The sequence below is a fragment of the Bos grunniens genome, chromosome 1 (assembly GCF_055505025.1).
Source record: "Bos grunniens cultivar Pamir isolate PY7600 chromosome 1, Bosgru_T2T1.0, whole genome shotgun sequence".
NCBI classification, from domain to species: Eukaryota; Metazoa; Chordata; class Mammalia; order Artiodactyla; family Bovidae; genus Bos; species Bos grunniens.
In genome coordinates this window covers 24,562,673-24,589,001 of record NC_141165.1, presented here as the reverse complement: position 1 = coordinate 24,589,001, position 26,329 = coordinate 24,562,673, and the positions used below count along the sequence as shown (strand labels likewise).

General features: G+C 40.6%; 1 protein-coding gene across 2 annotated transcripts in view; it reads right to left on the bottom strand.

Moving 5' to 3' along the window:
* The window catches only part of PCCB (propionyl-CoA carboxylase subunit beta), a 95,927-nt gene that overhangs the window by 56,619 nt on the left and 12,979 nt on the right, over nt 1-26,329 (bottom strand). For both annotated transcript variants that reach the window (XM_086355164.1, XM_086355192.1), the window contains exon 6: nt 18,925-19,035. In XM_086355164.1, the coding sequence (XP_086211290.1) occupies nt 18,925-19,035 (111 nt within the window). The remainder of the gene's footprint in view (nt 1-18,924; nt 19,036-26,329) is intronic.

The following is a 26,329-nucleotide window of genomic DNA, read 5'->3' as shown; positions in this document are numbered from 1 at the left end:
TATCGATTATATCTCAAAGTTGTAAAATATGTGGAAATGCAAAGGGTCAAGAATATCCCATATCCATATGACTTAAAGAAAATAAGGGGGAACAACTTGTTGTACCAGATATTAGCATTTATTATAAAGCCATTGTCATTGATAGTATCATACTGACTGCCACAGAGATAAGCAAATAAGGATTGAGAAAGCGCAATAAACACTCTTGATATGTGGACACTTGATTCATGACATAAATGACATTACAGAGCAGGAAACAATGTTCTTTTCAATATAAGGCTAGATGTCACCTAGGTACCTGTATTGGAAAAAAAATTTTTTAATAAATCAAATTAGCCTCTATGTGTAAAAGCCACTCCAATTTTAGATGAATATATAAAACACAAAATAAAAAAGCCTTTAGAAAACAGAAAGTATCTTCATGACTTCAGGGTTGGAAAAGGTTCAAGAACTTAAACACACTATCCATAAAGTATTCATTTGAAACTGGTTCTCCTATCAAAAGGGCACAGAAGCCAGCTTACAGGAACTCCCACTGGCTAAGGGAAGGATGATTTGAGCATCAAAATAATGATAGTAATGGATTATAAACCACTCAGTAAAATCTGAAATCCATAAACCTATATTAAGTCAGTGAAATGAATAAATGCCCAGGAAATGCAGGGCTCTTCCTTAAAGTAGAATGCCAGTTAATATGAAGCAAGTGGTGGAGCTGGAAAATAACCACCTTGTAAAGATTGGTTTGGACAGGAATAATCGACAGATATTAATCAAGGAGCAAAAGTATAACGTGGAACAGTTATTTGGCCTCAAAGCATCTTTCCAGTGAGAATCAGCTACAAAGGAAAAACAGTAACTACACAGTGGAGAAACCAGACAACACCTCAACAATGATCAAATTAATATCATCAATGAAGGGCAGATGGCCACCACTTGCCTCCAGATGTGATCATCTAAGCAGGAGACAATATCACTAATGTAGTAGACAGTCTGGAATATCTAATCTGAATCTGATCATGAGGAAATGCCAGATAAACCCAAACTGAGCAACAACCTATGAGATAATTCATTCTGCAGCCTTCAATGTCATGACAAAGAATCTGAGAAATTGTCACAGTGTAAAGGAAATTAATGCAATATAACAACTAAATGCAATATGTGATCCTGAAATGGATCCTGTACTAAAGAAAATGCTATAAAGGACATTTTTGGGACAACTGACTGAACTGGAATCTGCTTGGTAAACAAAAGTATTACATGAGATGGACTACATGTTAGTCATATGCAAAACAAGCTTAAGAAATTTTTAAAAATTGAAATCATACAAACTATCTTGTTTGATCACAATGGAATGAAACTGGAAACAGAAAGAAAACTGGAAACTTACAAATAGATGGAAATTAAACATCACACTCTTTAAACAACCAATGGACTAAGATGAAATAAAAGGAAATTTAAAAATATCAAGAAATGAAAACATACAAAAACTTATGAGATACAGCAAAAACAGTGCTAAGAGGAGAAATTAAAGCTGTAAACACTTACACTAAGAAAGTTCTGAACCCAACTTTACACCTTAAAGAACTTAACAAGAAAAAAAGAACTAAACCTAAAGAGCAGAAGGAAGGAAATAAATACTAGAACTGAGATAAGTGAAAAATAGAAAACATAGAGGGAGAAAAAAAAAAATCAGTAAAACCAGAAGTTGGTTTTTCAAAAAGATCAACAAACTTGACAAATATTTAGCAAGATGGACAAATATTTAGCAATATTTAGCAAAAAGAGACTCAAATTACTAAAATCAGAAATGAAAGTGGGGGGACTTTCCTGGCGGTCCTGTGGTTAAGAATCCACCTGCCAATGCAGGGGACACAGGTTCAATCCCTGCCACAATTACAGAGCCCACACTCTAGAGCCCATAAGCCACAACTACTGAAGCATGCACACCCTAGATCCTGTGCTCTTCAGTAAGAGAAGCCACTGCAATTAGAAGCCTACCCATCACAATGAGAGTAGCCCCCACTCACCTCACTACAACTAGAGAAAGCCCACGTGCAGCAACAAACATGCAGCAATGAATATCCAGCGCTGCCCAAGACAAAAAAGTTTTTTTAACAGAAATGAAAGTAGAAACATAACTACTAATTCTACAGAAATAAAAAGATTATTATAAGAGTCCTATGAACAATTCTATACCAACAAATTGGATAACCTAGATGACATGGACAAATTCCTGGAAACATACAACCTACTACCAAGACCGAATCATGAAAAAGTAGAAAATCTGAATAGACCTGTAACTAGTAAGGAGACTCAATCAGTAATCAAAAACCTCCCAAATAAAAGCTCAAGACCAAGAGATTACACCATTGAATTCTACCAAATATTAAGAAAGATTAAACACCAATCCCCTCAAATTCTTTCCAAAAAATTGAAGAGGAGGAAGTATCTCCTAATTCATTCTATGAAACCCAGCATTACATTAATACCAAAGCAGACAAAGACACTACAAGAAAAGTGCAGATCAATATCCCATATAAATACTGACATAAATATACTCAACAAAATACTAGAGGATCTAAACCAACAATATTTTATAAGGAATTATACGCCAAAATGAAGAAGAATTTTTCCTGAAATATAAGGATGGTTGAACACACCAATATCAATCTAATACACCACATTAACAAAAAACAAAGAAAAAAGTTACATGATCATCTCAATGCAAAAAAAGCATGACAGAATTCAACACTCTTTCATGATAAAAATACTCAGAAAACTAGGAAGAAACTACTTCAACATGATTAAGGTCATATACGAAAAGCCTACAGCTAACATACTCAATGGTAAAAGATTAGAAGCTTTCCTCTAAGAACAGGTACACAGTAAAGATGCCCGTTTTCTCACTTCTATTCAACACAGACCTAATCAAAACAACCAAAAAAAAGAAAAAGCCATCTAAATCAGAAAGAAAGAATAAAATTATCTGTTTGCAGACGACATAGATTTTATATGCAGAAAACCCTAAAGATTACACACAAAGTTAGAATGAACAAATTAAGTTGCAAGATACAAAATTAACACATCAAAAAATCAGTTGCATTTCTGTACACTAACAATGAAAAATCTGAAAAGAAAGTTACAAAAACAAGAAAAAAGAATAAAGCACTTAGGAATAAGGCAAAAAGGCAAAAAAAGAAAACTTGTACAATGAAAATTACAAAACATTTCTGAAATAAATTAAAGAAGACATAACGGAAAAGACAGCTGTTTGTGGATTGAAAGACTCAATATTGTTAAGATGTCAAAACTACCAGAAGGAATGTACAGATTCAATGTCATCCCTATCAAAATTGCAATGACATTTTTGAAGAAACAGAAAAATCCATCCTAAACTTGATGTGGAACCTCAAGAGACTCTGCATGCAAACAATATATTTATTTTTAATTACAAATATCCTTTACAAATATTCACATAGAAATCCTGGACAAAATATGCACAAACCAAAGGAGTACATTAAAAGGTTTATACACTATAATAAAGTGGGATTTATTCCTGGAATTTGAGAATGGGTCAACAGACAAAAATTAATCAATGTGATATGCTACCTTAATAGAATGAAGGAAAAAATAACCCAAATCATCTCAATTGAATCAATAAAAGAATGACAGTCAAACAATTTTTAAAAAGAACTAAGTTGGAGATCTCACACTTTCTGACTTCAAAACCTACTACAAAGCTATAAAAATCAAAACAGTGTGGAACTGGCATAACAGCAGACATACAGACCAATGGAACAGAATAATTAGCCCTGAAATAAACCCTTCCATACTTGGTCAAGTGGTTTTGAACAATGATCCTTAGACCATTCAATGGAGAAAGAACAGTCTTTCCAACAAATGGAGCTGGAATCCAGCATTATGCTGGAATCCTGGGCATATAATCAAAGAAAACTCTAACTCAGAAAACATACCTGCACTCCAGTATTTATAATAGCACTATTAACAACAGTCAAGACATGGAAGCAATCTAAATGTCCATCAGGAGATGACTGGATAAAGAAGATGTACTACATATATACAATAAAATACTGCTGCTGCTGCTGCTAAGTCGCCTCAGTCATGTCTGACTCTGTGCAACCCCATGGACTGCAGCCTACCAGGCTCCTCCGTCTGTGGGATTTTCCAGGCAAGAGTACTGGAGTGGGTTGCCATTTCCTTTTCCAGGGGATCTTCCCAACCCGGGAATCAAACCTGGGTCTCCTACACTGCAGGCAGATTCTTTACCATCTGAGTCACCAGGGACTAAGAGAAAGACAAATATAAGATATTACTTATATGTGGAATCTAAAATAAGATACAAATGAATTTATTTACAAAACAGAAACAGACCCCTAAATAAAACAAGCCTATGGTTACCAAAGGGGAAGGAGCAGGGAGAGGAAAAAATTTGGAGTTTGGGACTGACAGATACACACTGTTCAGTTCAGTCTCTCAGTCATGTCCGACTCTGTGACCCCATGAACTGCAGCACGTCAGGCCTCCCTGTCCATCACAAACTCCTGGAGTTCACTCAGACTCACGTCCATCGAGTCAGTGATGCCATCCAGCCATCTCATCCTCTGTCGTCCCCTTCTCCTACTGCCTCCAATCCCTCCCGGCATCAGAGTCTTTTCCAATGAGTCAACTCTTCTCATGAGGTGGCCAAAGTACTGGAGTTTCAGCTTTAGCATCATTCCTTCCAAAGAAATCCCAGGGCTGATCTCCTTCAGAATGGACTGGTTGGATCTCCTTGCAGTCCAAGGGACTCTCAAGAGTCTTCTCCAACACCACAGTTCAAAAGCATCAATTCTTTGGCACTCAGCCTTCTTCACAGTCCAACTCTCACATCCATACATGACCACTGGAAAAACCATAGCCTTGACTAGACGAACCTTTGTTGGCAAAGTAATGTCTCTGCTTTTGAATATGCTATCTAGGTTAGTCATAATTTTCCTTCCATGGAGTAAGTGTCTTTTAATTTCATGGCTGCAGTACACATCTGCAGTGATTTTGGAGCCCAGAAAAATAAGTCAGTCACTGTTTCCACTGTTTCCCCATCTATTTCCCATGAAGTGATGGGATCGGATGCCATGATCTTCGTTTTCTGAATGTTGAGCTTTAAGCCAACTTTTTCACTCTCCACTTTCACTTTCATCAAGAGGCTTTTGAGTTCCTCTTCACTTTCTGCCATATGGGTGGTGTCATCTGCATATATGAGGTTATTGATATTTCTCCCGCCAATCTTGATTCCAGCTTGTGTTTCTCTTGATTCCAGCTTGTGTTTCTTCCGGTCCAGCGTTTCTCATGATGTACTCTGCATATAAGCTAAATAAGCAGGGTGACAATATACAGCCTTGACATACTCCTTTTCCTATTTGGAACCAGTCTGTTGTTCCATGTCTAGTTCTAACTGTTGCTTCCTGACCTGCATAGAGGTTTCTCAAGAGGCAGGTCAAGTGACCTGGTATTCCCATCTCTTTCAGAATTTTCCACAGTTTATTGTGATCCACACAGTCAAAGGCTTTGGCATAGTCAATAAAGCAGAAATAGATGCTTTTCTGGAACTCTCTTGCTTTTTCCACGAACCAGTGGATGTTGGCAATTTGATCTCTGGTTCCTCTGCCTTTTCTAAAACCAGCTTGAACATCAGGAAGTTCACGGTTCACATATTGCTGAAGCCTGGCTTGGAGAATTTTGAGCATTACTTTACTAGCGTGTGAGATGAGTGCAACTGTGCAGTAGTTTGAGCATTCTTTGGCATTGCCTTTCTTTGGGATTGGCATGAAAACTGACCTTTTCCAGTTCTGTGGCCACTGCTGAGTTTTCCAAATTAGCTGGCATATTGAGTGCAGCACTTTCACAGCATCATCTTTCAGGATTTGAAATAGCTCAACTGGAATTCCATCACCTCCACTAGCTTTGTTCACAGTGAAGCTTTCTAAGGCCCACTTGACCTATAGATACACACTGCTAAGTCACTTCAGTCGTGTCAGACTCTGTGAGACCCCACAGACGGCAGCCCACTAGGCTCCTCTGTCCCTGGGATTCTCCAGGCAAGAATACTGGAGTGGGTTGCCGTTTCCTTCTCCAATGCATGAAAGTGAAAAGTGAAAATGAAGTCACTCAGTCGTCCTCAGCTCTTAGCGACACCAAGGACTGCAGCCTACCAGGCTCCTCCGTCCATGGCATTTTCCAGGCAAGAGTACTGGAGTGGGGTGCCACACTACTATATATAAAATAGGACAGCAAGGACCTACTGTAGAGCACAGGAAACTAAATTCAATATCCTATAATAAACTATAATGAAAAAAAAATATTGCTGGGAAAACTGGATCAGTCAGTCAGTCAGTTCAGTCACTCAGTCGTGTCCAACTCTTTGGGATCCCATGAATTGCAGCATGCCAGGCCCCCCTGTCCATCACCAACTCCCAGAGTTCACTCAGACTGACGTCCATCAAGTCAGTGATGCCATCCAGCCATCTCATCCTCTGTCGTCCCCTTCTCCTTCTGCCCCCAATCCCTCCCAGCATCAGGGTCTTTTCCAATGAGTCAACTCTTCACATGAGGTGGCCAAAGTATTGGAGTTTCAGCTTTAGCATCCGTCCTTCCAATGAACACCCAGGACTGATGTCCTTTAGGATGGACTGGTTGGATCTCCTTGCAGTCCAAGGGACTCTCAAGAGTCTTCTCCAACACCACAGTTCAAAAGCATCAATTCTTTGATGCTCAGCTTTCTTCACAGTCCAACTCTCACATCCATACATGACCACTGGAAAAACCATAGTCTTGACTAGATGGACCTTTGTTGGCAAAGTAATATCTCTGCTTTTTAATATGCTATCTACGTAACGATAACCCTGTATGCGAGACAGCAAAAGAGACAAAGATGTATAGAAAAGTCTTTTGGGCTCTGTGGGAGAGGGCGAGGGTGGGATTATTTGGGAGAATGGCATTGAAACATGTATAATATCATATGTGAAATGAATCACCAGTCCAGATTCAAGGCATGATACAGGATGCTCGGGGCTGGTGCACTAGCATGACCCAGAGGGATGGTATGGGGAAGGAATTGGGAGGGGGGTTCAGGATGGGGACAATGTGTACACCCGTGAGGATTCATGTTGATGTATGGCAAAACCAATACAATATTGTAAAGTAATTAGCTTTCAATTAAAATAAATATATTTAAAAAAAATTTTAAAAATAAATTAAAAACCTGATTAGATAGAAACTGAAAAAAAAATTAATATGCTATCTAGGTTGGTCATAACTTTCCTTCATGCAAAAACATAAAATTGGACCTTATGTAATACCATATACAAAAATTAACTCAAAAGGACCAAACATAAGAGCTAAAACTGTACAACTTAGAAAAGAAAAAGGGGAAACTCTTTTGTGACACTGGATTTGGCAAGATTTCTCAGGTATGACAACAAAACCAGAGATAAGAAAAGTACATAGACTTCATCAAAATTAAAATCTTTTGTGCAAAAAATACTAACAGAATAAAAAAGTAGCCCACAGAATGGGAGGAAATATTTTCAAAGATGTATCTGTTAAGCGGTAATATCAGAATATGTAAAGAACTTCTACAACTCAACAAGAACAAAAACAATCCAATCAAGAAGACATAAACATCTCCAAAAAAGATATGTGAAAGTGAAAGTATCGGTTGCTCGGGCATTCCTGACTCTTTGCGACCCCATGAACTGCAGCCCCCAAGGCCCCTCTGCCATGAGATTTTCCAGGCAAGGATACTGGAGTGGCTTGCCATTTCCTTCTCCAGGGGATCTTTCCAACCCAGGGATCAAACCCATGTTTCCTGCACTGCAGGCGTGTTCTTCACCAAATGAGCTACCAGGGAAGCCTGTATCAATGGCAAATAATATGAAAACAGGCTCAACATCACTAATTATATTAGGAAATATAAATGAAAACCACAATGAGATACCACTTCACACAAACTAAGATGGCTATCATCAAAACAGAAAACAAGTGCTGGCAAGGATGTGGAGAAGATGGAACTTTTGTGCATTGTTGGTGGGAATGTAAAACGGTACAGCCACTGTGTAAAAACAGTGTGATGTTCCCTCAAAACACTAAACAGAGTTACCATTTTGTTGAAAAGGCAAAAAGATAGGACACTGAAAGATGAACTCCCCAGGTCAGTAGGTGCCCAGTATGCTACTGGAGATCAGTGGAGAAATAACTCCAGAAAGAATGAAGAGACGGAGCCAAAACAAAAACAACATCCAGTTGTGGATGTGACTGGTGATAGAAGCAAAGTCCAATGCTGTGAAAAGCAATATTGCATAGGAACCTGGAATGTTACATCCATGAATCAAGGCAAACTGGAGTGGTCAAAGAGGAGATGGCAAGAGTGAATGTTGCATTTTAGGAATCAGCTAACTAAGATGGACTGGAATGGGTGAATTTAACTCAGATGACCATTACATCTATTACTGTGGGCAAGAATACCTTAGAAGGAATGGAGTAGCCATCATAGTCAACAAAAGAGTCCAAAATGCAGTACTTGGATGCAATCTCAAAAATGACAGTATGATCTCTGTTCGTTTCCAAGGCAAACCATTCAACATCACGATAATCCAAGTCTATGCCCCAACCAGTAACGCTGAAGGAGCTGAAGTTGAACACTTCCATGAAGACCTACAAGAACTTCTAGAACTAACACCCAAAAAAGATGTCCTTTTCATTATAGGGGAATGGAATACAAAAGTAGAAAGTCAAGAAACACCTGGAGTAACAGGAAAATTTGGTCTTGGAGTGCAGAATGAAGCAGGGCAAAGGCTAATAGAGTTCTACCAAGAGAACACATTGGTCATAGCAAACACCCTCTTCCAACAACACAATAGAAGACTCTACATGTGGACATCACCAGATGGTCAATACCAAAATCAGATTGATTATATTCTTTGCAGCCAAAGATGGAGAAGCTTTATACAGTCGGCAAAAACAAGACCGGGGAGCTGACTGTGGCTCAGATCATGAACTTCTTATTGCCAAATTCACACTTGGATTGAAGAAAGTAGGGAAAACCACTAGACCATTCAGGTATGACTTAAATCAAATCACTTATGATTATACAGTGGAAGTGAGAAATAGAATCAAGGGATTAGATCTGATAGACAGAGTGTCTGAAGAACTATGGACAGAGGTTCATGACATTGTACAGTAGACAGGAATCAAGACCATCCCCAAGAAAAAGAAACGCAAAAAAGTAAAATGGTTATCTAAGGAGGCCTTACAAATAGCTGAGAAAAGAAGGTAAAGGCAAAGGAGAAAAGGAAAGATATACCCATTTGCATGAAGAGTTCCAAAGAATAGCAAGAAAAGATAAGAAAGCCTTCTTCAGTGATTAGTGCAAAGAAATAGAGGAAAACAATAGAATGCGGAAGACTAGAGATCTCTTCAAGAATATTAGAGATACTAAGGGAACATTTCATGCAAAGATGGGCTCAATAAAGGACAGAAATGGTATGGACCTAACAGAAGCAGAAGATATTAAGAAGCGGTGGAAAGAATACACAGAGGAACTACACAAAAAAGATCTTCATGACCCAGATAGTTACGATGGTATGATCACTCACCTAGACCCAGACATCCTGGAATGCAAAGTCAAGTGGGCCTTAGGAAGCATCAGTATGAACAAAGCTAGTGGAGATGATTGAATTCTAGTTGAGCTATTTCGAATCCTAAAAGATGATGCTGTGAAAGTGCTGCATTCAATATGCCAGCAAATACGGAAAACTCAGCAGTGGCCACAGGACTAGAAAAGATCAGTTTTCACTGCAATCTCAAAGAAAGGCAAAGCCAAAGAATGCTCAAACTACCACACAATTACACTCATCTCACATGCTACTAGAGTAATACTCAAAATTATTCAAGCCAGGCTTCAACAGTACATGAACTGTGAACTTCCAGATGTTCAAGCTGGATTTAGAAAAGGCAGAGGAACCAGAGATCAAATTATTTACATCCATTGGATCATTGAAAAAGCAAGAGAGTTCCAGAAAAACATCTATTTCTGCTTCATTGACTATGCCAAAGCCTTTGACTATGTGGATCACAATAAATTGTGGAAAATTTTTCAAGAGATGGAAATACCAGACCACTCAACCTGCCTCTTGAGAAATCTGCATGCAGGTCAGGAAGCAACAGTTAGAACTAGACATGGAACAACAGACTGGTACCAAATAGGGAAAGGAGTACATCAAGACTGCATATTGTCACCCTGCTTATTTAACTTATATGCAGAGTGCATCATGAGAAACGCTGGGCTGGATGAAACACAAGCTGGAATCAAGATTACTGGGAGAAATATCAATAACCTCAGATATGCAGATGACACCACCCTTATGGCAGAAAGTGAAGAAGAACTAAAGAGCCTCTTGATGAAAGTGAAAGTGGAGAGTGAAAAAGTTGGCTTAAAACATTCAGAAAACTAAGATCCTGGCATCTGGTCCCATCACTTCATGGGAAATAGACGGGGAAACAGTGGAAACAGTGTCAGACTTTATTTTTGGGGGCTCCAAAATCACTGCAGATGGTGACTGCAGCCATGAATTTAAAAGACGCTCGCTCCTTAAAAGAAAAGTTATGACCAACCTAGACAGAATATTAAAAAGCAGAGACATTACTTTGCCAACAAAGGTCCATCTAGTCAAAGCTATGGTTTTTCCAGTAGCCATGTATGAATGTGAGAGTTGGACTATAAAGAAAGCTGAGTGCTGAAGAATTGATGCTTTTGAACTATGGTGCTGGAGAAGACTCTTGAGAGTCCCTTGGACTGCAAGGAGATTCAACCAATCCACCCTAAAGGAAATCAGTCCTGAATATTCATTGGAAGGACTGATGCTGAAGCTGAAACTCCAATACTTTGGCCATCTGATGCGAAGAATGACTCATCTGAAAAGACCCTGATGCTGGGAAAGATTGAAGGTGGGAAGAAAAGGGGACGACAGAGGATGAGATGGTTGGATGGCATCACCGACTCAATGGACATGAGTTTGAGTAAACTCTGTGAGTTGGTGATGGACAGGAAGGCCTGGCGTGCTGCAGTCCACAGGGTCGCAAAGAGTTGGACACAACTGAGTGACGAGACAAATTGAACCCAGGATCTCCACTCCTAAATATACGTTCAAAAGAATTAAAAACGGGGATTCAAACAGATATATATACACAAATGTTTATTACAGAATTATTCACAAGAGCCTGAAGGTGGAAACAACTCACATGTTCACTGGCAGATGAATAAACAAAATACAGTAGTAGATACAAAGGAATATAATCACTCTTATAAAGGAAGGTTGACACATGCTACCATATGCATGAGCCGTGAAGACATACTAACCGAAATATGCCAGTCACAAAAAGACAAATATTATATGAGTCCAAAATTCTGAGACAGAAAGGGACTGGGAGTGGGGAATGAGGAACCAACATTTAATGAGTACAGAGTTTCAACTGTGGTAGATATGAAAAATTTCTTGTGGTAATGGTTGCACAAGTATATAAATGTACCTAAGGCCACAGAAACGTAACAAATTTTTACCACATTAACCATTTCTTATGTATATTCTATAACTTTTTTTTAAGTATTATATCTGGACTTCCCCGATGGCTCAGTGGTGAAGAACCCACCTGCCAGTGCAGGAGACACCAGCTGGATCCTGGGTCAGGGAAGATCCCACGTGCCTCGAAGCAAATAACCCCACGCACCGTACCTACTGAGTCTGTGTTCTAGTCCCTGGGAGCCGCAACTACTGAGCCATGTGCCGTAACTACTGAAGCCCACATGCCTGCAGCCCAAGCTTCTCAACGAGAGGAGCCACTGCAATGAGAAGCCCGAGCACCCCGACAAGAAAGTAGCCCCTGCTCACTGCAACTCGAGAGGAGCATGTGCAGCAAGACCCAGCACAGTCAGAAATAAGTCAACAACTTTTCAAAAGTATTATATCAGTGTTAAACCTCTGGAATTTAACAACTGGTTATATAAGTGCTTAAGAATTATACACTGAAACATTAATAAGGTAAAGGGACATGATATATATAACCCATTCTCAGTTAAGAATTCTGTACATTTGAAATTTCAAGATAAAAAGATTTCTTTTTCAATTCTGCCCAAAGGATAGCATTGAGACAGAAAACTTCCCATCACAGAGTTGAAGAAAACAGGTGCAACATACATAATTGATACTTATATCCAGACCATATAGAGAACTGCTAAAAACCAGTAAGAAAAAAATGAAAACCTCAATTTTTAAAAATGGGCAAAATTGATGAACAGGCATGCCACAAAAGAAACATAAAAATGAATTCCCTGGCAGTCCAGTGGTTAGACTCCTTGCTTTTACTGCCAAGGGCCAGGGTTCAATTCTTGGTCAGGGAAGTAAGATCCCACAAGTCACACAGCATAGACAAAAAATAAATAAATAAAAGAAACATATGAAAAGGGTTCAACCTCATCAGTCACGTAAATGCAAATTAAGACAAGAAGAGACCACACCACATGTAAACTGGCATTAATTAAATTACGTCAATAAAAGTGCTGGCAAGGACATTAGTTCAGTTCAGTCACTCAGTCGTGTCTGACTCTTTGCAACCCCATGGACTGCAGCACGCCAGGCTCCCCTGTCCATCACCAACTCCCAGAGCTTGCTCAAATTCATGTTCATCAAATCAGTGATGCCATCGATGCGGTCGGCAAGGACATAGAACAAGTGAAATTCTCACACACTACCAGCAGAAATGTAAATTGCTGCAACTTCTTGGTAACAAGTGTTACCTAGAAAAGCTGAAGATATGTATATCCTATGACCTTGAGAAACTGAAACATGTATACAGCAAGATACATGTGTAAGAATGCTTACATCAGCATGATTTGTAATGGCTATACCACTATTAAAATGAAATACTTTTACAAAGTACATGGATAAACCTTAAAAGCACAAGTCACAGTCACACACAAGAGAATGTATATTATATTTACTTTAAAGGTAAAATAGGCAGCATTACCCCACTGTTTAGTGAGACATGAATAAAATTTTAAAGCAAAAAGCAAAACAAATTTTTAAATTACCGTAAAAGTTGAAATAAATACTTCTAGGCAGGATAGATGGAGATAATAATGATTAGGAGGGTGATGAGAGCAGGGCTCCTGGAGGGCCATTTCTTTCTTTTTTTAAATTTTTTGGCTGAGCTGAATGGAATATGGGATCATAGTTCCCTGACCAGAGATCAAAACCACACCCCCTTGCAGTGGCAGCACAGAGCCTTAACCACTGGACCACCAGGGAAGTCCCTGGAGGGCCATTTCTCGATCTGGGTGTTATTTACATGAATCTGTACTTAATAATAATTGCTTTACATACTTTATGTACTTCCCTGAGTATGTACTACATTAGAAAATTTAAAGTGTTTAAAATCTGGGGGACTTCCCCAGTGGTTCAGTGGTTAAGAATCTGCCTGTCAATTCTGGGGACATGGATTCCATCCCTGCTCCAGGAAGATCCCACGTGCCGAGGGGCAGCTAAGCCCACGTGCCACAACTACTGAGCCTGTGTTCTAAACCCCGTCTTCAAGACAAGCCGCCGCAATAAGAAGTCTGCACGCCTCAACTAGAGAGTAGTTCCTGCTTGTCCCAATTAGAGAGTCTCTGCACAGTAAGACCCAGTGCAGCCAAAAATAAAAATAAATAAACAAGTAAATAAATAGAGTACTTAAAAATTTTTTAAATTAACTGGGAGAGGAGGCTGAGACAGAAGCAGGAAAATCAGTTAGAAGGATTCTGCAATAACCCTAAATGGGGTGTTTGACTCAAAGTAATGGCAGTGTAAGTGATAAGACATACATGCCAATTTGATTATGCTTTAGATTACATCCTAAGGTAGAGCAAACATGATTTCTGACTGATTGAACTTGGAATTTGACAGAAAAATATGAGTCAAAATTATGTCAATGTTTTTGACCTGAGCCAATGGAAGGCTGGTCTTGCCATTTATTGAGACGAGGAAGGCTACAGAAGAGCACTTTGGGAAAGGTTCAGGAAAGATCTAAACCTATCCATTTTGAGAAACCCATTCAAGTCCAGATGGAAACGTTGATAGGAAACTGAATGTCTAGTCCTGGAGTTCAGGAGACCGTTCCATCATGAAGAAATAGGTCTGAGAGCTGTCAGCACATAGATATTTAAAGTCTTGAGGTAGGATAAGATCACCAAGGGAATGAGAGAATTGCTAGAACAAAACCAAGAGAGTACGGTGCCCTGCTGTTTCAAAGAGGAAGAAGTGGCAAGACGGGCCAAGTGCTGCTTGGAAGATCAAGAAACATGAGGACTGAGAAACGTCCACTGGATTTAGTGATACAGAAATCGTTGATGTCTTTGATAAGAGAAACTGATATTACCAATGACCCTGAATAGAATAATATCCTTTTCACCCTAAATTAAATGTTTAAGTATATTTGGGCTTCCCTGTGGCTCAGATGGTAAAGAACCTGCTTGTAATGCAGAAGGCTGAGGTTCGATCCCTGGATTGGGAAGATCCCCTGGAGAAGGGAATGACAACCCACTCCAGTATTCTTGCCTGGAAAACTCCATGGACAGAGGAGCCTGGCAAGCTACAGTCCATGGGGTCAAAAAGAATCAGACATGACTGAGCGACTAACACACACAAGTATATTTAGATTTATTTCTCAATTCTGTTCTGCTCCCTGGTCCACTTATTTACTATGGAGAAGTAAATGGCAATGGCAAGTAAGTGGGCAATGGCAACCCACTCCAGTACTCCTGCCTGGAAAATCCCATGGACAGAGGAGCCTGGTGGGCTGCAGTCCATGGGGTTGCTAAGAGTTGGACATGACTAAGCGATTTCACTTTCACTTTTCACTTTCATGCACTGGAGAAGGAAATGGCAACCCACTCCAGAGTACTTGCCTTGAGAATCCCAGGGACGGGGGAGCCTGGTGGGCTGCCGTCCATGGGGTCACACAGGTCAGACACGACTGAAGTGACTTAGCAGCAGCAGCTATTTATTTACAAACTGACCAAACAGTTTTAGTAATTTTAGCTTTATAATGTATTTTCTCTCCTGGCAGCACTAGCCCTTCATTGCACTTCCTTCATGGTATGTCTATTTTTACACTGTGGTTTTCCCCCTAATACGAACTTTATAGTTACCTTGTCTAGTCCTTTAAAAGAGAATCTGCTAGCATTTTTACTGTACTCTCATTAAACATTTAAGATGCAGACTGGTTAAGGCTTAATGATTAGTTGTGGAGAACGAGAAAGAGGAGGTGGTACCAATACATAGGTATTAAAGTTCTACCAGTGAAGAATGGAATTACTTAGGATGAAAACACAGGATTAAAAGACAAAGCATACGAAGTCAACATAGAAATCAGCTATATTTCTACATACTATATACAAAATATCTGAGAAAGAAATAAAACCAGCCTATTCACAATAGCATCGAACATTACAATACCTAGGGATTAATTTAACCAAGGAATTGAAAACTACAGGACTTTGATAAAAAACACCAAAGAAGACACAAATAAATGGGAGGGAAAAAAACCCATGCTTATGGATAAAAATATTGTCAAAATGTTCATACTACTCAAAGCCATGTATAAATTCCATGCATCTCCTATCAAAACTGCAATGGCATTTTTCAACAGAAATCTGTCATCATGGCATAAAAAGAGAAACTCAGACTAATGGAATAGAATCAAGAGCCCAGAAACAAGCACTCACATACACAGTCAATGAATACTTGACAAGTGAGTCAAGAATACTCAGTGAGGAAAAGATAGTCTCTTCAGTAGATTTACAATGGGAAAACTGGATAACCACACGCAGAAGGTGAAACTGGACTTGGACCCATATCTTGCACCTCTCACAAAAATTAACTTAAAATGAATTAACAACTTAAAAACCTGAAGCTGTAAAACTCCTAGAAAAAAAAACACAGGGGAAATACTCCCTAACACTGGTCTTGGCAATAATTTTATGTATGACACCAAAAGGGTATGCAACAGAAGTAAAATAGGTGTGAGGATTCCATAGTGGCTCAGTGATAAAGAAACCGCCTGCCAATGCAGGAGACACAGCTTTGATCCTCGGTCTGGGAAGATCACACATGCCACCAAGCAACTAAGGCCATGCTCCACATCTACTGAGCCAGCACTCCAGAGCCCACATGTTGCAATTATGGAAGCCCTCACACCTAGAACAGCAATAAAGACCTAGCACAGCCATAAATAAATGAATTTTTAAAAACAAATTAGTAAGTGGGACTATATCAAACTAAAAAGCTTCTACGGAGCAAAAGAAACAATCAACAAAATGAAACGGCAACCTACTGAATGGGAGAAACTATTTGCAAATCATATATCTAATAAGGAGTTAATATTCAAAATATATAGAGAACTCAAGCAACAGCAAAGTTTTTTTGATTAAAAAATGGGCAAAGGATCTGAACACGTATTTTTCCAAAGAGAATATAAAAATGGGTCCATGAAAAGATGCTCAATATCACTCATCATCAGGGAAATGCAAACCAAAACCACGATGAGGTTTTAGCTTCACACCTGTTAGAAAGGCAATTACCAAAAAGTCAAGAAATGACAAGTGTTAGTGAGGATGTGGGAAAAAAAACGGAACACTTGTGCACATTGGTAGGAATGTAAATTGATACAGCCATTGTAGAAAAAAATACGGAAAGATTCCTCAAAAAGCTAAAAACAGAACTATAAAATGATCCAGCAATCTCACTTCTGGGTATATATCCAAAGGAAATCAAATCAGGACCTCAAAGAGATAACTGCATTTCCATGTTCAATACAGCATTATTCACAATAACCAAAATACGGAAACAACCTAAGTACCCACCAATGGATGAATGGATAAAAAAAAATGTGACACACATACACACACACACACACAGAGCATTATCCATCGGATATGCATATCAATGAAGAAAATGTGACACATACACACATACAACCACACCCAGAGAAATATTAAGCCATGATAAAAAAGGAAATCCTACCATTTGTGACATGAATAGACTCTTAGGGCACTTTGCTTAGCATATACTAAGCAAAATAAGTCAGAGAAAGAGAAATACTGTATGATCTCATTTACATGGGGACTCTAAAACAGCTGAACTAGTAGAAAAAGAATGGTGGTTACCAAGTTGGGGGGGCATGTTAATCCAAAGATACAACCTTCCAATTATAAGATGAATAAGTTCTGAGGATTTACTGTACAACATGGTGATTAGTTATCAGTAAATATCATATCATATACCAGAAAATTGCTGAGAGAGTAGATCTTAAGTGTTATCATCACAAAATAGGAATGGCACTTATGCGAGGACTATGGGGGTAATCACTTTGCAATATGTAAGTATCAAATCAACATGTACACGTTAAACTAGAACAATGTAATATGTCAATTATATCTCAATAAAACAGGGGAAAATGTTTTAAAATCCCAGCATGTAAGTAGGGAGAGGAGGAAAGAAGGCTTTAGCCAAAGGAACTGATCCCACACCTCCATTCCTACCAGGTAGGAAGACAACAGACACAGATTTAGTGGGCAGTTCAAGGAATCCCGCTTTGTTCAGGAAGCAAGGGATGTGGTCATCTTAATTTTTAAAGCCCAACCTAAATGGAACATTGAACTTTTAGGTTGTTTTTAATCCATCACTAAGAAAAAATAGTTGAATCCAGGGGTAAGGACTCTGCTAAATCTTAATTCCTAATGCCAAAGAGAAAAGGATTTCCTATGTACGTTCCCTGTGTTTACACTGTTTTCATCTTGGATAATTCTCTTTCATTTTGCACACTAATTTGTCTTGACATTTATTGCTCATTATGTTTAAAAATATTTTAAGAGAAAAGACTTTTTTAAGTATCAGGGTAAGGGTAATTACATACGTATGATTTCAAATAGGCTTCTTTTAAAAATCATTTTTTTCAAAGGCTACATATTGTATGATTCCAATTATATGACTTTTTTTAAAAATGTGGACCATTTTTAAAGTCTTTCCTGAATTGGTTACAATATTGCTTCTGTTGTTTATGTTTTGGTTTTTTGGCCATGAGGGCTATGGGATCTTAGCTCCCAGAAAAGTATGTTAGTCACTCAGTCGTGTCTGACTCTTTTTGACCCCATGGACTGTAGCCCACCAGGCTCCTCTGTCCATGGAATTCTCCAGGCAAGAATACTGGAGTGGCTTGTCATTCCCTTCTCTAGGGGATATTCCTGACCCAGGGATCAAACCCAAACTCCCTGCATTTGAAGGCAAAGTCTTAACCACTAAACTGCCAGGGAAGTCCCCCAAAATCATTTTAAAATATCGAGTCATCTAAATCATGTAATAAAGATATGTACCTTGCACAATGAAGCTAGAAATCAGATTTAACATTATCATCATAGACAAAATATAATAAAATGGCAAAGAGCTGAAGAAATAAAGGCAGAACATAAGAAACAACTTCCCAGTGAAACAGATTACAGAAAAGTTTTCCATGAGAAACTTTCTAATAGAATCCAGTAAATAATCACCTGTTTGGGCAGAGGATAGAATCCTTGGATTACCTAAAACCATCTGCAATTCATATCGGCAAGTAAAATCACCCGCCAATGAAGTACCTAAGCACATTCTGCCACTGAATGCACACAAGCTGCATTTTCATGCCAGAACTTTCTCCCTACCAAGATTTTATCATCACTACGTTGAAAGTCAATACAACTGTACAGATAACAACCCAGATCTGGGTCAGGAATGATTGCTATTGCAGGTGAGGTGCTGCATAACTCTCAAAGGGGAGGAGAACCAGGAATTTCTTTCTTACCTTCACCATGAACGTGAAGTCTGTTAAGGCTGGGGAGTAGACAGCCCCACCAGCACATGGGCCCATGATCAGAGAAATCTGAGGGATGACTCCGGATGCCGTGACATTCCTCTGCCAAAAGAGAAAGGCAAAGGTATCTAGTTACAGAGGTGTTCAAGGCATTATCTGCAGAAAGACAGAGGCAACAGTTAAAGTACATTTGGCTTTTATTCACAGAAATTCTATCCAAGAGAGCTAATCTGTACAGTTTCTTCCAATATTGTATATGGGATCTTCTCCCCATAACTGGTGGGAGGGTTGACATATTACTTTCTGGACCAAACAACCTCTTCTCTCCTTGGCGGGGCATTCATTCCCCAAAAGCTCCACCAGGACATGAACTCAGAGAGAACCCCACCACTCTCACCCCACCTCTAAACACACCTCAGGCCAGAGCCTCTGTCTGTACAAAACTGGCTGAAAGAATGAATAGAAACCTTAGGCATAATACACAGTGCCAACACTTATCCTGGACCCTTGACCTCTTCTTGGAGCCCCTTCCCACTCCACACAGAGGATATCCAATAGTTACAAAGTAAGACTAAGAGGTTAAGTGCTACTTTACCCTGAGTCTTCAGTGTCTGCCCACCCCTAGACAAAGCAGATGGGCAATAAGGAGGCAGCAGGAGCCAGAAGGGCTCCACAGGGACAACGGTGCTGTGAAGAGCCAACCCTCAGGCCATCTCTTGGGAAAAACAAGATCCCAGGGTGCTGGAGGACCCAGACAAGATATGAGCCCAATGACCGGATTCTATCCTTCCCTGAGCCATGTCAGCTTAAGAGAAGTACGTCCATTTTTAGCCCTGCCCTGGGTCTGAGCCCAATTTCTATAACTCAGGACATAGCTCAGGATGGCATAAAAAGGATCTATAGAGAGGATTCTGGGAACATAGTAGAGTGGGAAGCACCAGGAATCTGACACCCCACTTAGACAAAAACTGCACTGGCAGAATCTGCCTCATGTAATTTTTTGGAACTCCAGAGCCTACTGAAGGTTTTTAACTTCCAGAGGAAGACTCAGTTCAGTTCAGTCGCTCAGTCGTGTCCGACTCTTTGCGACCCCATGAACTGCAGCACGCCAGGCCTCCCTGTCCATGACCAACTGCCAGAGTTCACCCAAACTCATGTCCATCGAGTCAGTGATGCCATCCAGCCATCTTATCCTCTGTCGTCCCCTTTTCCTCCTGCCCCCAATCCCTCCCAGCATCAGGGTCTTTTCTAATGAGTCAACTCTTCTCATGAGGTGGCCAAAGTACTGGAGTTTCAGCTTTAGCATCATTCCTTCCAATGAACACCCAGGACTGATCTCCTTTAGAATGGACTGGTTGGATCTCCTTGCAGTCCAAGGGACTCTCAAGAGTCTTTTCCAACACCACAGTTCAAAAGCATCAATTCTTCGGTCCTCAGCTTTCTTCACAGTCCAACTTTGACATTCATACATGACCACTGGAAAAACCATAGCCTTGACTAGATGGACCTTTGTTGGCAAAGTAATGTCTTTGCTTTTTAATATGCTGTCTAGGTTGGTCATAACTTTCCTTCCAAGGAGTAACTAAATCTACAGGTTTAGTTGATTTTAATTCATTGTTTATTTCTTGGAGGGAGAGTATGTAAAACATTACTATGGTTCAAATTTCAGCTCTTAGCACAGCAGCAGCTACCCCTACCCAGCCCCTAACCCGAGCCATGAGGCACATGCAGCAGCTATGCATGTTTTCCTGGAACAGTTTACCCAGATGAAGGCAAAAAGGACTCTGTCCTCCAAATACTGGAAATCCATGCTATGATGGTCAGCTGCTGATTCTAACCAGAGGTGCAGTTAGGAAGTTAGGCAGCCATGGTTGTTGCACCTCACCTCATTGTTGCAAGCCCCTCCCTCCAGCTCAGAATCACTTGCATGAGGGCAAATCAAACCTAGAATGAGATGCCACATCACACGTATTAGGATGGCTACTATTTAAAAAAATAGAAAATAAGCAGTGTCGGTAAGGATGAAGAGAAACTGGGCCCCTTGTGCACTGCTGGTGGGAATGTAAAATGGTACAGCTGCTGCGAAAAATAGCATGGTGGGTTCTAAAAAATCTTTAAATAGAATTATCACACAATCCAGAATGTTTACTGTGGAGCCCTATACCAAGGTCACAGGTGCAAGGCCTTGTACCAAGGCCACAGATGTGGAGCCCCACAACCAAGGTCATCTCCGGAACTGACTGAGCCCCATAACAACTGTTGCCGAGAGCCCCTCTAATCTAAACTGGCTTGTTCTCTGACAGCATATTAGATAAAAATATCCACCCTGTTTACCACCTTATAGCATCCTCACCAATCACCTAATGCCACCCTTCCAGCAGGAATTTTCTTTGTTGTGAGGCTACAAATATTGGCTACTAGCCCACGAAACACATGGGCTCTCGCTTGAGCCAGCCACTGTTATAACAGCATCCCCCACTCTAATAAACTCAATCCTCCTCTCAGTCTGCCTCATGTCAGGAATTTCTTTTCCAACCCACAACATCTACTTCTGGGGATATACCATATAGAATGCAAAACAGCGTCTCAAGGAGATAATTTTACACCCACATTCATAGCAGTATTACTCACGATAGCTAAAATGTGGGATCAACCCAAATGCCCATCAATAGATGAATGGATAAACAAAATGTATGTGTATACAGTGGAATATTATTCAGCCAGTCATAAAAAAACCAATGTGCAATTTTCCTTAAATAAGCTATTTCTTCAAATAATAGAAACAGAGTAGAATGGTGATTACCAGGGGTTGGGGAAGGGGATAACAGAGAGTAATTGTTTAATGGGTTCAGAGTTTCAGTTTTGCAAGACAAAAAGTTATGGAGATGAACAATGGTGACAGGTGCATAAAATCATGAATGTATTCAAGACCACTGAACTGTACATTTAAGAATGTTTAAATTTAGTAAGTTTTCTATTATGCATATTTTACCACAACTATTTAAAAAAGATGAAGAAAAGCTGTCCATATTCTGCAGAAAATATCAAGCTGGGTGAACAGGCTTCCAGCTATGACAGAGTGAAGAGTTCAGAAAATCTCTCCCCAAAAACCAACTATAAAATATCACTAAATTGTCAAAAACATTTCAGGGCTCTGAAACTGGACCAAACATTAACGGAGGCGTGTTTACTAATGAAAAGCTGCTGACTGTGTGATAAGAACGGTGGGAGTCTAAGGCATTCTTAACCAAGGCTCTATCATTGCCCACACAAGCTCAGGACGTCCTTCAGGGTGAAAGAAAATACCACCAGACGGTAATTCAAATCCACAAGAAGTAAGAACACTAAAACTGGTAATGTGTGGTTAAATATACAATATTGCATAAACATAGTTCTCTCTCTCAATACTTTTAAAACAACAAGGGTACATAAAGCAAAAATGGTAACACGTTGATGTTAGACTTATAACAATAACAGCACAAAGAAAGGAGGATAAAAATGGAGCTCTGTGGAACAAAGCTCTTATATTTTACCAGAATTAAGTCAGGATCAATTTGAAATAGATAAATTTACGTATTATTACCCTTAGAGCTGAAACCATGTACAAGCCCCGTGTCCTTGTCTTTTGAAGTAAAATGCTGACTCAAGAGTTAATGAGTGGGAAAGGTGAAGATGCAGAAACGAAGAGTAGCTGTTGGGCTAAGGCACTGGTAACAATTTAGACTATAATTCTGCCACATAACAGAATCACCAAACTGCCAGTTTCCTGAAAGACATAAACCCCTGACACACATTCCTAAGTTGTTTTTACAGGAAGCAGACCCCCTCCAGATGAAAAACACTAACCACAGGAGCATAGACCCCGGGCTGGCTGAAACCAGAAGGTTGACTGTATTGCTGATCCCGTTCATGATGCCAATTGTTTTGCTGTTCACACTGTTCACTGAACCCAGGGTAGGCAAGCTAAGAGGCTGGAAGAAGACACAAGGAGCCATAGGAACTGCAGACATGTTTATTCTATCTTGGCTGGCATGGCAGCCATAACACAGCCTCTCTCCTAGCTGACACAGCAACTGTAGCAGCAGCCACAACATAGCCATAACCGAGTCATCACATTATCTCACATAACATAACCATGATGCCACCCCAGCAGCCAGGGCTTTTCAGGTGAAGCTTATATATACTTATAGAACAAAAGTAGCCAGTGGCCAAGTGAGTATCTCGTGGAGTGCATGAGTATTGCTATAATTGATCTCAGCTGTTATATAACCCTGCAAAGACATTGTTTACAGAACATAGGGTGAGAGGGTGTGAGACCATGGAGCGAGAGAGCCTGACTGGAGCCATCTTGTTAATTTCCCCACAGTTGATGATGTTAGAAACTTCACCTTGATGCCAACCAATCTAAGAACTGTCCACGAGCTGATCATGCCCTGCTTCTTGAACACTATAAAACTCTTCACTACCCCTTCCATGGGTGGGTCACACAGTCTTCAGGGCATTAGCCCACTCTGGCCCCCTTTGCCTGCTGCTGCTAAGTCACTTCAGTCGTGTCCGACTCTGTGTGACCCCATAGATGGCAGCCCACCAGGCTCCCCCGTCCCTGGGATTCTCAAGGCGAGAATACTGGAGTGGGTTGCCATTTCCTTCTCCAATGCATGAAAGTGAAAAGTGAAAGTGGTCATTCAGTCGTGTCCGACTCTTAGCGACCCCATGGACTGCAGCCTACCAGGCTCCTCCATCCATGGGATTTTCCAGGCAAGAGTACTGGAGTGGGGTGCCATTGCCTCCTCCATGCATATACCCTGAGGAAATCAAAATTGAAAGAGACACATGTATCCCATTGTTCACTGAAGCACTATTTACAATAGCTAGTATATGGAAGCAACCTAGATGTCCATCAACACATGAATGGATAAAGAAGTTGTGGTATATATACACAATGGAACATTACTCAGCCATAAAAAGGAACGCATTTGAGTCAGTTCTGATGAGGTGTATGAACCTAGAACCTATGATACAGAGTGAAGTGAGTCAGAAAGAGAAAGATAAATACCATGTTCTAACACATATATACGGAATCTAGAAAAATGATACTGAAGAATTTACTTACAGGGCAACAGTAGAGAAACAGACATAGAGAACAGACTTACAGACATGGGGAGAGGGGAGGAGAGAGTGAGATATATGGAAAGAGCAACATATGTAAAATACCATATGTATTTTTTTTACCACATGTAAATTACCATATGTAAAATAGATAGCCAATGGGAATTTGCTGTGTGGCTCAGGAAACACAAATAGGGGCTCTGTACCAACCTAGAGGGGTGGGATGGGAAGGGAGATGGGAGGGAGGTTCAAAAGGGAGCCTCTTGATGAAAGTGAAAGGGATTCTCCAGGCAAGAACATTGGAGTGGGTTGCCATTTCCTTCTCCAATGCATGAAAGTGAAAAGTGAAAGTGAAGTCGCTCAGTCGTGTCTGACTCTTAGCGACCCCATGGACTGCAGCCTACCAAGCTCCTCTGTCCTTTGCATGGCAAAGCAATAAAAGTTAGTCTTTTCTACTTCACCCAAAACTCTGTCTCCGTGTTTCTATTTGGCACCTGTGAAGAGAGGCTGAGTTTCAACAAGAGTAACCACTTAAAAAACTCATACAGTACCAAAAGTTCAGAGGAATTGAAAAGGTACATTTAAAAATATATGTTTGACATAATATTTGAGTGACATCAAAGAAGATTATAGAAAAGGAATCCATCCCACCACCAAAATAACTATGGAGTTGGCAGGAACTGTCTGAAGCAACTCTTTGGAAACTCTGGAATCTAAGGGAACACTTGTAGCTTCCAGGAAAGACTTCCTAAAGTGGTAGGTAAATTTCGGTCAATTTTCACATTTAGCATAGTAGTCTTGCAACAGAGTTCTTGGCTTCCTTAATTAGTAGAAATTAACTAGAGACCAGATAAGAAATTCAGGGGAGGCTTAGGGTGGGCAGAGGGAGGAGGAAACCCATGCTCAGCAGGGGGGAGCAAGAACAAACAAGTTTCCTTTGCTTGCTGGTTCCCCAAATTGGGAGGCAGGCAGGTGGTGAGCTTGTTCATTATATTGGGTGAGGGTAAGGCAATGGCTCCCCACTCCAGTACTCTTGCCTGGAAAATCCCATGGACAGAGGAACCTAGTAGGCTGCAGTCCATTGGGTCGCTGGGAGTCGGACACGACTGAGCGACTTCACTTTCACTCTTCACTTTCATGCATTGGAGAAGGAAATGGCAACCCACTCCAGTGTTCTTGCCTGGAGAATCCCAGGGACAGGGGAGCCTGCTGGGCTGCCGTCTATGGGGTCGCACAGAGTCGGACACGACTGAATCGACTTAGCAGCAGCAGCAGGGGTGTGTCCAGGTGTCAGACCAGAGGGTGGCTTAGGTGGTTTGCCCACCCCCTCGGTAGTGTTCTGTGCAGACGGCATGCACAGCACCCTGCTTTCGCTCCAGGCTCCTTAGAAGTAGCAGTTGTGTTTTCTGGTTTCTTTGTATCTTTTGTCCAGGATTTGTCCTGACTGCCCATGCATGAAGTTATTTTTAGTCCCATATAGTTTCTCTGTATTTTGTTGCTCGAGGTATGTCCAGGCACAAGCATTGCAGCATTGCAGCAAAGAGTCCCAGGTCTCAGTAGCTACCCTCCCACGGCCTACAACCCTGTGGCAGCCTGGGTTCCTAGGGTGGCTAGCTGGGGTCAGGGTGGGTAACAAGGGCTTTGTCCTCCAAAAATCAGGTTTGTGGGTTTGGTTACTGATCAAAGGTTTTGATCACTGGGAGGCCAGCACAGAGGCTAGCCACTGTTTTACCCCTGACTGGCTAAAGCCACTTCCCAGCTGAGATGGGATTTAAAGGGACTTCTCATCTCCTAGGAGCCAGATATTTAAAGAAATCTTTGTCAGGTCACCAGATGACTGTAGACACAATGGAATTGTTAGGGGAAGCACACTGACTGAAACTGCCCACCCTGGCCAGGCACCATAGTAACCATTTGCATGAGTTATTTTATGAAGGAGGTCCTGGTAAAGAACATGAAGCTAAGAAGCCACCATCAACCACAAGAGTTCAGGAAAAGTCAAAAGGAGGTGCCAGGTGTCTACCACCTCCTAGAATCCTTCTCACTGGCATCCCTCTTGGCTGAGTGTGCCATCAGGAAACAGAACAATTGGCCAAAGACAACTTGGAAACTAATCCCATCACCATAAAACCTGAGACTGCAAACCACGTGGCAGAGAAGTTCTCCTGGGTTCCCTTACCCTGCTGCTCTCCACCCAGGCACCCCTTTCCCAATAAAACCTCTTGCTCTGTTAGCATGTGTGTCCCTCAGTGAGTGTGTGACAAGAGCCCACTTTCAGGCCCTGGAA